This window comes from Macaca nemestrina, chromosome 11 (assembly GCF_043159975.1).
Source record: "Macaca nemestrina isolate mMacNem1 chromosome 11, mMacNem.hap1, whole genome shotgun sequence".
Lineage (NCBI taxonomy): Eukaryota > Metazoa > Chordata > Mammalia > Primates > Cercopithecidae > Macaca > Macaca nemestrina.
The window spans coordinates 74,198,886-74,212,661 of NC_092135.1; the positions used below are offsets into that span (position 1 = coordinate 74,198,886).

At 34.3% G+C, this 13,776-nt stretch overlaps 1 protein-coding gene across 2 annotated transcripts in view; it reads left to right on the forward strand.

Annotated features, from left to right (window-relative positions):
• Window positions 1–13,776, forward strand: part of LOC105483182 (metaxin 2) — a 73,294-nt gene that overhangs the window by 20,780 nt on the left and 38,738 nt on the right. For both annotated transcript variants that reach the window (XM_011743876.2, XM_011743875.3), the window contains exons 2-3: window positions 6,759–6,806; window positions 7,746–7,792. In XM_011743876.2, the coding sequence (XP_011742178.1) occupies window positions 6,759–6,806; window positions 7,746–7,792 (95 nt within the window). The remainder of the gene's footprint in view (window positions 1–6,758; window positions 6,807–7,745; window positions 7,793–13,776) is intronic.

The window sequence follows — 13,776 nt, forward strand, 5'->3', positions numbered from 1 at the left end:
TTGTTAATTTAAATTTCATATTTTGGCATGTATTATTGTAGAAGTCATCTTCAGTTTGGAGCAGTTGAGGAGCCAAGATTTTAATTAATAACCTCGGGACCACAAGAATTTTTCACATTCTAGGAATTTACCTCCTAGAAAGAGAGAAAAGATATTGACATAACAGTATGATAGAGTAGAAAATGATATATAAGAAAAATGCAAACTGCTGTGGACAGTATAGATAAAGGAGAAATTAGATTTGCTTAGTCCTAAAAGCCTTTTTGATGGATGTGGCATTTAAACTTGGTTGAGAAAGGTATAGGATTTGGGTATATGGCAGTGAAGGAGTATTCTGAACTTAAGGGGAACAATTTGAGCAAAGTCACAAAGATGAGAAAGTATGAAGTTTGTGGGGGAAATTTGAAGTACTCTGGTTGATACAAGGGTCATGTTAGGGAGGTAGTAGGCAGGGATCCCCATTCTCCTCACTAATTCATGTGTGTTCCCCCCGCAAGCTTTCTCCTTGGTCAAAAAGGATGATTTTATCAGAAGAGAGCAAGACTCTTCCTTGCTCCAGAGTACATGAATGACTGGGTTTCCTGCAAAAACTTCAAATAAGTTGTTATTTAATTAGAACGGTGTTCTCCAATGTTGGATGAGATGTATGTAAGAGCAAGGGGTGATTACTGACTTTGTCTGACCTTGGGAAAGAGAAGAGTAGAGAAGAAGTTGTCCTTTTGGATTTTGTCTTTTCCCAAACCAAGAGATCAGCTTTTTATAAGGTGTGGATAATAATTTTCATGATTCATATATTTACATATGAAGACAATTATAGAGCTCGTTTCCTAGAATGATAGCTACGTGGTTGATTTGTAGATTCATTGCCCAGTTTAGGATTTCCACTTTGGGCACTCCTAGGGAATAACTAGTTTTTTTTTTTTTTTTTCCCTTTCATGTCATGCTTTACATGTAATGTATGTGCAAGACAATCCTTTGAAATACAGGAAGAAAAACATATAAATTAACTATATATTACTTACCTTTGCACTAACCCTAAAACTGGAAATCTCTTTCTATACAATGTTTTTTTTTTTTTTTTTTTTTTTTGAGACGGAGTCTCGCTCTGTCGCCCAGACTGGAGTGCAGTGGCGCGATCTCGGCTCACTGCAAGCTCCGCCTCCCGGGTTCACGCCATTCTCCTGCCTCAGCCTCCGGAGTAGCTGGGACTACAGGCGCCCGCCACCACGCCCGGCTAATTTCTTTTTGTATTTTTAGTAGAGACGGGGTTTCACCGTGTTAGCCAGGATGGTCTCGATCTCCTGACCTCGTGATCCGCCCACCTCGGCCTCCCAAAGTGCTGGGATTACAGGCTTGAGCCACCGCGCCCGGCCAATGTTTTTTATTAAATATATAGTTTACATCAGATGTTACTGCTGTATCACTCCTCAGTTCAACTTACCTGGCAATCTCACTGTTCCCCTTTCCATTTCCTATGACTCTAACCCAAGAATCACCATTTATGAAAATTTCATGTCCTTATCAATAAAAATTTGAGCATGCAGGCCTGAATTTAGAAATCATAAAATTGTTAATTGCTGAGCCGATATATCATGCAAATTATAAAACATATACTAAAAAAGAAAGTAGAGTTAGAAAAGATAAAAATTCGAATTCCAGGAATTTTAGGCAGCTATGTAATATTTTTTTGAGTTGTGTTATTGGTTGTAGTGTTGAAGTTGTTTGAGTAAAGTTTATTTTATTTTTTATGTTTTGCCATGAATTTTTGTTATCTTCCCTGCTACATTCTTAGCCTGCATAGTACAGAGTAATAACAACAATGATGATACTGCTAATAATGAAAACAAATGTTTATTCAGCCGGCATTTACTGATAACCTGCTATGTGCTAGGTTCTAGGGATGAAGTGGTAAGCAAAAATCAGACGTGAATGGTGGATTCATGGTGCGTATTTTCTCATGGAGAAGGTAAACAATCAACTACTTAAATGTAAAAATACAGACGGGAGTGCATGCTATAAGAGCTTGTAAAAGGAGTGTTTGAACTATTAAGGGAGGTCAGCGAAGACTTCCCTGAGGATAGGACTGGCTACATAATTTTTAAGGCCTAGTGCAAAATGAAAATGTTCAAAAATTACTCACTTTCAAGACTGAGACAGCAGAACATTAAACCAAGCAGGGGGCCCTTCCAACTGCAGGCCCTATGCAACTGCACGGGCTATACGCTCATGAACCTGGCTGTACCTGAGGAAGTGATTTTCGAGCTGAGATGTGCCAGTATCATAGGAGGATAAAATTGTTCCAGGCAGAAGAAACTGCAGGGGGGAAAGTGGTGCATTCAGAAACTGGATGAAGGCCAGTGTGGCTGGAGTGCAGAGTCAAGGTGGGGAATGTGTGTGTGATGAGGTAGGCTGGTAGAGAGGGTAACTTCAGAGACCAAGTAGAGCCCTGTAGGCCATGTTGAGGATTTTGGTCTTTATTCCAAGAACCACATGTAACTATTGATGTGTCTTAAACGTAAGATTTACTTTTGATGTGGTAAGAAAACAAGTAACTTGCACTTTGACTGCATTGGACAACTTTCTTCCTCAGCCTCCATTTCTTGCCAACCCCCTTTTTAGAAACTTTCTGTCTCACCTTCTATGTTTTTTCTAAGGCTGTCCCTTCATTTAGGTGTGTTTAAAATGGCACTTCACACCAGAGGTGCTTTTGGTGTTAGAAACTGAAAATAGGTAGAGTAGGCGAGTCATGACATTTTATTTACTATTGAAGTAGTTTGTGGTCTAAAACGTTTCAGGTCAACTGAAGAAAAACTAGTAAAATATAAAAATGTTTTATTATTGTTTTAAAATGATTTTTCTTTTAAAATGCCACAGATTTTTAAGATGTATATTGTCAGCGCCATGATTTTAAATCCTTAATCTCTCTTTTACACATGCTGAGGAACAAGGGGTGATTACTGACTTTGTCTGACCTTGGGAAAGAGAAGCGTAGGGAAGAAGTTGTCTTTTTGGACTTTGTCTTTTGCATAATAGGTATTCCCAAACCAACACATAAGCTTGCTTTCTGTTAGGTGTGGATAATAATTTTCATGATTCATAGGTTTACGTATGAAGACAGTTATAGAGCTCATTTCCTAGAATGATACCTGTGTGATTGATTTGTAGATCCATTGCCCAGTTTAGGATTTTCACTTTTGGCACTCTTAGGGAATAACAAACTAGAGATTTTTTTTTTCTCTCGTGTCATGCTTTACATGTAATTATATGAGCTCTGTCACTGATACGGTTTGGATGTTTGTTCCCTGCAAATCTCCTGTTGAGATTTAATCCCCATTGTTGGAGGTGGGTCCTGGTGGAGGTGTTTGGATCATGGGGGTGGATCCCTCATGAATGGCTCAGTGCTATCCTTGATAGTGAGTTCTCTCTTTGAGTTCACACGAGATCTGGTTGTTTAAAAGAGAGTGGCATCTCCCCACCTTCTCTTGCTCCTGCTCTTGCTATGTGTGACACCTGCTCCCCCTTTGCCCTCTGTTCATGTAAGCTTCCTGCAGCTCTCACCAGAAGCAGATGCTGGCACTGTGCTTCTTGTACAGTCTGCAGAACTATGAGCCAAAACAAACTTCTTTTCTTTATAAATTACCCAACCTCAGATATTTCTTTACAACAATACCAACAGCCTAACAGAATCATGTAAGGTGATGCACTTAAGTCAGTGATATTTATATTCTCTGAGCTGCTCATGGGTAAGATAGGCAGCTGGTCATTCTTTGTATACTCTACCATTTCCTGTCTACTGCATGATAAATTGCAATTCCTGGCTGCTGGCTAAATGGGTTTATATCAGTCTATTTGCCTTCTCTTTTTAAGTCATAAATTCTATTTGTGATGAAAACACTGGATGTTTTGGTAGAGTTACCTTCTGAGAATTTATTTTCAATAATGATTTCTGAGTTGAAACAGAGTTTATGTCTTAGATTGAGTAAAATATTCACCCTTTTCACCTATTTCCAGCTTTAGATTCTTAATAACAGAGCTTTTGGTATTTGTAGGCAGCTTCTTTGATCTTATTTGCAGTGAAGTAGTATGTTGCAAACTTTCTGTTACTTTCATGTTTGTCTTTTGGATGAGATCTGGAGAATCCATGGGGGTGATGATGAATTAACTTTTTTTTTTTTTTTTTTTTTTTTTGAGACAGAGTCTCACTCTGTTGCCCAGGCTGGAGTGCAGTGGTGCGATCTTGGCTCACTGCAACCTCTGCCTCTGGGGTTCAGGCAGTTCTCTTCCTCAGCCCCCTGAGTAGCTGGGATTACAGGCGCCAGCCACCACTCCTGGCTAATTTTTGTATTTTTAGTGGAGATGGCCATCTTGGCCAGGCTGGTCTTGAACTCCTAAGCTTGTGATCCACCCGCCTTGGCCTCCCAAAGTGTTGAGATTACAGGCATGAGCCACCACACCCGGCTGATGAGTTGACTTTTAACTGAAATTACTGACCACATAAATTGCTGTTCATATAAGAACTCTGTTATGTTACAGAGTAGTGAAGTAGCTTCTGATTTATCAGAGAATACTTAGATTATATTCAGCATATGTTTAATACTAGTGTATGTAAAGGTTGGTGCCAAAATAATTGCAGTTTTTAGCATATCATTTGTTGGATCCTTCTTTGTAAAAGCCATAAAATATCAGAATCACCAATTTTAACACAGTAATACAGGTTTAATACAGTTTTTGGGCAAAAACTGCATTACTTTTGCAGCAACCTAATACTTCATTGTTTTAAAAATTTGTAATGCATGCCTAGTATGTGCACAAAATAGCTAACCAAGAGTTAAAATTACCACAATTTTAAATTAGAATGTCCTGTTACCTTAACATAGATGGTAATATTAAGTTGAGTAAAACTTTAATTAGCCAGCATGTTTAGGGAATTAAATGGTAGGTTTAATCAGATATCTTCTTTCTTTTTACAGACAATTAACATCAACTGTATGCAAAGCATAGTACAGTGTATGGTTCACAGATGCATATGACACATCTGTGTCTCCAAGGAACTTGATTTCAATATTTACTCTTCGAAATGTTGTGAATTTTATTCCTATGCTTTATTGCTAGTAAGATTAATATAATGCATATGATTGAATCTTTGATGATTTAGAATTTTATAACAAACGAATCTCATTGTATTGTTTTTAGTATAGATGTAAGCAATATAGGTGTGCTGACTATACAATTTATCCGAAAAGGTTATTTTTTTGAGTAATTTGCTGATGTCAGCTTGTTTTTGTTTCCTTTTATTTTAAAAACTGTTATACAAGTTAATTGGTTCTTAATGAAATTTTACTTTGTTAAAGTTGTGACAGCAAAGTATTTTGTTTCATTGCTGTGTTGGTATATGCGTTGAAATTCAGTAGTCCTTATATATATGTGTAATATTGTGGGGAACAGCATACAAAATTATGTGTAGTTCATTATTTACTTGATGTTTTCATGGCATTATCTCTAAATATGAGTTTAATTTTGTGTAGCCCAAACCAAACTAAACCTAAAAGTCACATTTGTTATTTATTGTAATAATACTGTGTTTTTCTTTTTATTCTAAAGTATAAGTAAAAGCAAATTAAGGAGTTCCTTTTTCCCATTCCAGGGATTGCTTTAGAACATTTTAAATGATCAGTCTTTAAAAAAAAAATGCTTCACATGTATAAATTTATTTTTAAAAATCAGCCAGAATTATTATTAAAGTTATTTGTTGCTATGTCACAGAGACTAAATTAGTATAAACACAATTAGAAATATAACAATTATTATCAAATCTCATATATTTAGTTGCTGAGAGCAAATGTAGTTACGTTATTAAAATGGGTGATTCTGATGTTTTGTGACTTTTACAAAGAAGAATCCAACAAGTGATATCCTGATATCCTATGTATTCTGTCAGTGGAGCCATTGCTTCTTAAGTGCAGTTGATTAGACAAAGTTCAAATCTAGTGCTTTTCCCAAACACTGGGAGATTGGTAATATTCTCTTTGTAGCTGCAGTCTTCTCTAGATGAGAGATTAAGGGTCAAGTCAAGTTTCATTTCAGGCCTAAAATTATCTTTACTGGCATTATTTCACATTGTAGTTACGTAATGCTTCATCACGCAACTTTGCTCTAATTGTGTTTGTGGGGTGGTGTTGGTAGGGTCAAGGCAATGAAATCTTCTGGAATACAACAGGATTCCTCTGTATTTTTAAATACTGCCAGATTGTGGGGAAAGATGGACAGTTTGATACAGATATATTTGATTCTTTCATATAATGTCCGCTTGAAAGTTTACTTTGTTAAAAGTTTACTGTAAAATATTAAAAATATTATTTCACTACATTTTTTTGTAGTAAATTAGACATCAGTATCTTTTTATACATATGAGTAATATTTAGAATATGTCTGTGTTTGAAAGAAGCTAACGGAATTGTAGCATATGGGCTATTTTGTTTTTTTAATTTTCATTTTGGATTGGGCAAGGTATCTTCCCCTCCTCCCCACTAAAAAAAAAATCAGGAAACGATAAACCAAACATGCTTTTAAAACAAGTTTTCTGACCTACTTATACTGGTTACCATAGAATCTAAGATAGTGTGATTAGTTGCCGTGTATACGTCAACCTTAGCAATTGACTTTAAATGCTCTAGGCAAATGTACATGATTATTAATTTGGTTTGTTATTGATACGTTTTTGCTCTATGTGCCTAATTATCACTGCCTTGTTTCCATAGCTGCAGAACCTTGGCCTGAAAATGCTACGTTATATCAGCAATTGAAAGGTAAATTCTTGTTCACAATTAAAAATGGCTTTGTATCAAGCTGTATGTATTACAAAAAAATCCTCAGTAATACAATTTACTGCAAAGAGAATATAACATGTAAAAGAAGGGATTCCCTTGTATAATTCGTCTAGGAGGTTTTACCTAAACTTGTATCTGCCAGTGTAAACCAACTATTCATGGCCTATAAGGTCCTTAGTTTATTATTGACTTGTTATATTGGCTGCTGTAGGCGGTGTAAAATGATGTGGTTGCAGGAGAAGTTGGCAGATTTACTGCACCAATAGCTGAGACAGCAGATTTTTGAAGTCCTGTGGTAAAGTGGGCTCTCAGTAAAAAGGAACTGTTAAAATGTATAGGCTAGGATGGTTCAGGCTCCCTTTAGCAGCTCTTCATATATCATCAGATCACATTATGGACCCCATTTGGGGCTTAGCAGCCTGCTACAGTTGTCAGAAGACTGCAAAGTAATGAAGACTAATAGGCAGCAGCCCTAGTCTTCTAAGCATGGAATTTTTATTGCAGCAAACTTGTCATCTTTCTTTTGTGTGACAGACCTAGATACACTGTGCAATATTAACTGCAAGCTGGTTTTATATTATTGTGAGTGCTTTTACTTTTAACTAGAAAGGTTTCAGCAGATTTTACTTAATTTTAATGAAACATTTCTTGAAAACGAAAAATGAGTTTGATTTTAAGTGAACAATTTTAATTACATTGCTGATAAAATGAGATAAGTGATCAAATAATTTTAGAGGGAACTGTCCTAGTTTATCATTATTTGTGATAATTTAATCAAAATTATAATTATATAATAACATTGATATAAAACTTTTGAATTTAGTGGTAGGCAATACCTTTGAAAAAATATAAATACTTTTTAAAAATAAAAATATTATATTCTATTTGGTTAAGTTATGCTTCATTGTATTTCCACAGGGGAGCAAATTTTACTTTCTGACAATGCAGCTTCTCTTGCAGTGCAGGTAAATATGTAAATAATATAATATGTTTTTTACCCCCTACGTGATTTGCATCATTTTTCATTACAATTATATTTTTCCCCTTCCAAAAAGTCTGATACTATATGTTTAGATTTTTTCCTGTGTGATTTACCATTATCTATATAACATTGCTTGTTTGTGAAGAATAATTTTATTATGTAATATTCAGTTAATTGTCAGTATATAAAATAAACAAATTTTTTTTTTTTTAGAAATCACTTTGATGTGGTAGGCACATTCTGTGTCTCAGCAGTTGGTTTGCTTTTGGCTGGATATGATGGTGTTGATTATTTGGGGTAATATGTTCATTTGTGGACTCACAATTATTTCCTAATTAATTTTTTAAGATTTATTTATCACATATTTTTAAGCATTGTTTTGCTCATTGCACTCATTGGCCTCTAACTTTAATCTGTTTGGTAATCTTGTAGCAGTGTTCTGGTTCTCTAGCCACTCCTGATATATTTATTGATTACATGGGTGTTTATTATTCCCAAAACCATTTATGAAATGTAATAGTTCTTCAAGTTGTATATACCATTTGTATAATCCAAAAAAAATTAGTGCCCCTGTAAACTTTAAGCTGCATTATAGGAAAAATAGGATACTTGCAGATGTTTTGCTTAAAAAACAATGTTTATGATGTAGGTTATGGAATTATAGTTATCCAATCATTTTGCATATTTAGCTGCTATTTGCTTAGCTTGTGTAGTTTAACATAGGACTGAGCATGTAGACTGTATCCACTAAATGTCTGTTGTATGAATAGTTTATAAGTGTGGTGAAAGTAGTCATGCCTTGATAACAAATGTAAAAGTAAATGATTTGCTGTGTATAAAATAATATTTTAAATCTTTATATCTTTGGAAAGATAGTTTCAAGGCACTGTGAATATTTTAGTTGAAGCACTGATTCTTAACCCTTTTAAAATTGCTATTTTGGGGATAACCCTTTCAGGATCTGACAAAAGCTGTAGAACATTTTTCCAGAAAATATACCCAGGCTATTCTGCATGTGGTTTCAGTAGGTTTACTGAGTTTCCTGCTGAAGCTATCTGGATCCCCTAGGAAGAGCCCCTGAAACTACGTAATAGTAGTTTAGGAAGTGCTGAAATAATTTTCATCAAATAGAAAGGTATTTTGGGTAGGAATATACAGTGTTTTTCAACTGGGCAGCTCTTTAGTACTCCCCCTACTGCCATCCTGTGACATTTGACAATATTTAAGTGTTTTTGCTTGTCAAAACTGTTGAAGGGTAGAGTGCTATTCTCATCTATTGGTTAGATGCCAGAGGTGCTGCTAAAAATCCTAAAATGTACAGAGTAGTCCCTGCACAACAAAGAATTATGCAGCCCCAAATGTAAATAGATTTGTCAAGGTTGACAAACCCTGGAATAGATGAGTTAGCCAGTTTTCAGTACAAACCAAAATACCATTATATTACCATTTAAAAAAATTAACGTTTTAAATAATCCAGAGAAGGGAGGAGAAAATAAATCTTAGTGTGTATTTTATTTGTTAATTCTATTTTTATGATTTCTATTAATTTGCTTTCTTATGGTTTCTCAAATCATAGTTGCAATTAAAAATAAAACCAGAAAAAAGGACCTTTTACAATGTAGAATTTTCCTTAACCATTTCAATGTTTTTATCCTACATATGTCACTTCGATGATAAATTAAGCAGCATATATTAAAATTTCTTGGTTTTCTTCAATATTCTTTGGCTTGACAGCTGATAGTAGCCATGACTATAAATGTGACTTTTCCAGATATCTGATGTAAACTTTATGGAGTAATTTTCTTCTATATAGTGGGCCAGCATTCGTTTAGAAGAATCAGTTAAAGGCCTACATTTGATGTATAAAATTGATCAAAACAATGTGACAGGTATCCACAAACTGGATTATTTTCTAGAAGATACCAGATATCAAACATCAGGTATTTTAATAGTCTGCCAGTTAGGCCATTAGGAAATTTAAATTTTACTTAACATATACACTTGGTGTTTGTTATGCCCCTGAAACTAAGTGGTTAGGTCTTTTTGGACTCTAGGAACTTTTATGATTTCAGTTTAAAAATAAATGTTTTTTTCCTGTAGGTATTTCCCCTTAGATTTTCTATCCTTCACTCTTGTATGTTGAGTATAGTGAAGTATTAGCATAGCATGTTTCTCTGGTCCCTTGAGCCAAATGTGTATATATGCAGTATTATACACACATGCACACGCTAGAGAGACAGAGAGAGATCTTCCATTCTGTACTTGTGCTTTGAAGGACTTAAGCTTATACTGATTAGAAACAATAACTTTGATAATAATTCTCTGTTACTATTCTCTCTTACCCCCAAGTCCAAACCAGCCATCTAATAAATACATAGCATTGGTCACATTTGTGATTTGAAATTTTCTAGAAGCCTCATTTTAAAAAAGTAAAAAGAAATAGGCAGAATGTATTTTAATAATATGCATTATTTTACCCAGTATATCCAAATATTATTTTAATATGTAACCAATACATAATTTATTAATGGGATATTTTTTATATTAAGTTCAAAATCTGAAGTGTGTTTTACACTTACGGTACTTCTCAATTTGTGCTAGCCAGATTTCAAATGCCCAGTAGTCTCGTGTAGCTAGTGGCTTTTGTGTTAGACACTGTTATTAATAATAGAATACAATATGAGCAAGACATAATATACTCTCCAAGGTTTTGGCAAAAATTGTTTTGTTTAAGAAGTTTGTGTCTATTGACTGAGTATATGCTGTCTTTTATAGAAGATTCCAATTGGTATCTGTTTCAAAAACAGCAAACCCTAAATAGAGCTCTTTGTTTCAAGTTTGCTCAAATATAAAATAGAGATATAATAGAAGCTATCCTGTTGGGTAGGATAGGATTGAATATGTTAACATTGAATATGAGAATTGAATATGTTAACATATGTAAATCACTTAGAAAAGTACCTGGCATATTGTAAATATGCAATGAATGCTGGTTGTTACGTTTTTCTCTCCTAATACTTTGAAAGAAATACACATATTCAGTGTCAGTAAGAGGAATGGAAGCTTGCAGGCTTGATAGTACCTGAAAACACTAGAGTAATTGAAAATAAATGTTATGTGTAAGAAGAATCTTGTTTGGACATGCTTGTGTTTGTGTGAACATTAATTTTTGTAATCATTATCTAAAAATTAATATTGAATGCTTTAATGCAAACAATTTTATTAATACTGAATAATATGTTTTAAAACTATTTATTGAATACTTTTATTGCATAAGACACTCTATTAAAAGCTTTTATGTGCAGCATTGCGTTCAGTCCTTCCCATGACCCTAGTGCAGAGTAGTATTATTATCCTCATTTTAAAGATGTGGAAACTGAAGCTCAAAGATGCTTCGCCCACATTCATAGAACCCACAAATTGTGGAGATAAACAGAAAACAACAACAACATTGGCTGAGTGCCACCTGTGCTTGTCACTGTGCTGAGCTCTTAATTCATACTAACCCATTTAATCCTTATAACAACTGTATGAGGTAAGTGCTGTATAGGGTAGGTATCATAAATAATTCTTTCACACAGCTACCCTATGAGGTAGGTACTATTATTATTCCTATTTTCCTACAGATTAGGAAAGTAAGGCAGAGAGGTTAAACAGTGAGCTCAAAGTTAGATAAATAGTGCTTGGCAGAGCTGGAATGCAGACCTAGGAAGTCTGGATCGACAGTCCACACTCATAATACTTGGCTGCATATTGGTCTAGTCCAGTGATACAGATCTTGAAGTTTTACCTAACAATAAGTGATCATTTAATCACAAATTATTTCTGACATTTCTTAGTAAATTATGTCTTATGATTAATCGTTTACATTAAGGAGTAAAAGAAAATGTCTTAGCTTTTGTATCTTTGGAATGGGATAAAGATAATCTTACCTCTATAATATTATGAAGCTCAAGGTAGGTAATAAATGGGAAATTCTTTTGAAAAAAGTGAAAGGAATAGGAATGTAAGATGTTGAATACAGAATTAGTGCCTATTTTGACTGTAAAGATTTATGTACTTATTTTGTGAGTGTCTTTATATAATAAAATGTTACTTTCCAATAAGTTTTAGAAGTCTAATGTGCTATCCATTGTGCAACAGAGATTTTCTAGTAAGTTTTAGAAAGAATTTTGCTTTATGTATGTGAAGCCAGTTTTAAAAATCTGGGGGTTTTTTTTGTATGGCTTAATCTACGTATTATAAAAATTTGAAGTTGTTTTTGGAGTGTCTCAAACTGATGATCATTATTAGAATATTGCATGAACAAGTAATCTTTTTCCTTACTTTTTACTTCAAGTTAAGAATAGCATTTAAGCTCAGGTGTCCTTGTTCCATTTAATATTTTTACTTTTTCTTATTGTTTGTTAATAAATGCTTTTCTCTAAAAGTGAAAGGGAAGACAACAGAAAAAAACTATTTTCTTTCTGTTGAATATAGTATATAATTTGAAAGTCAGCATTTTGTTTTGTTTTGCTTTTTTGAGAAGGAGTCTAGCTCTGTCGCTCAGGCTGGAGTGCAGTGGTGTGATCTCAGCTCACTGCTGGCATGATCTCCACTCACTGCAACCTCCATTTCCCAGGTTCAAGTGATTCTCCCACCTCAGCCTTCTGAGTAGCTGGGATTGCAGGGATGCACCACCAAGCCCAGCTGATTTTTTTGTATTTTTAGTAGAGATGGGGTTTCACCTTGTTGGTCAGGCTGGTCTTGAACTCCTGACCTCAAATGATCCACCTGCCTCAGCCTCCCAAAGTGCTGGGATTACAGGTGTGAGCCACCACACCTGATCAAAAGTCAGCATTTTTATAGGCCCCATTAATGCTGGGACATAAATACTCACATTTCAGATTTGATGATAAATGCTTAGCTGACCCTTGCATTTTCCTTCTTTTAGCAAATGAAGCTTTCTAGAAGGATGGATTAATTATTGGTTAAATGATAATATCCAAATGTAGTGTTTGAGAAAGAGCAGGAGAGAGGAATATCTGTCTGTCTTTTGAGGCTGCAGGTTGATTACTGCCTTAGAGACAAAACTTTGAGTGTGAAAATACAGCTGCTGTAAATTTGTCGTGTCATTTAAATGGCCATAGTAGATAGCTACCTGCAGAATTTTAGAGGAAATGATTTTGAATTTTCAGTTTGGTTGGATACATTTTGTTTTAAACGAGTTGTTCAGGGTTTTATGCCATTTTAAAGGGTCAGTTTAAACCTGATGTAAATAGAACTAGGATGGACATTAGTATATGTATTTTAATAAATAATATAATATTCTATGAAAAACCTTTAACAAATTGACAAAACTTTATTAAAGCCTCAAAGTATAAAATTTTAGGTTTTTAAAATTTGTACATTCCTCTTAATTTGATTGTCCTCTGTCAGATGAGGCTTCTGAATTCACTTTCAGGGTTAGGTGAAGGAAAGGAAAGCTAAGGGATAAATATAACTTAGTGTACATTTATGAGATACAGAGACTTGTAAAATCCTTTTCAGTATTCCAAACAAGCAAAATGGAGTCTGCAGATGTTTGTTTGATATCAGTGAGTTTAAATTCTTCAGACTGATTGTCTTACATTACATTATTATAGTTTGTGTGCCAGAAATGTTAAAGCATTTTGGTGATTTATGCTTATAAGACCTTGGATTATTTCAGTATATAAAATGTGATCTTTATCAAGATAATTGTGAACTGAAATTGCAAATAGAATTTAGCAGTTTAAAAAACAAATCTCAATATTAGTTTCTCAACACTTAAATGGCATGGCGTATATAAAACATTAAAATTGGTCAGTGTAGAATTTGTGGAAATGAAGTATATTCCAAATAGAAATAGGAGTTGTTGTTTTTAGTAATTCGTGAAATAATGTGAAATGGTTATAAAGGGTAATGGTTTGCTAATATAAATATATATTTAACTTAACAAAATTCACA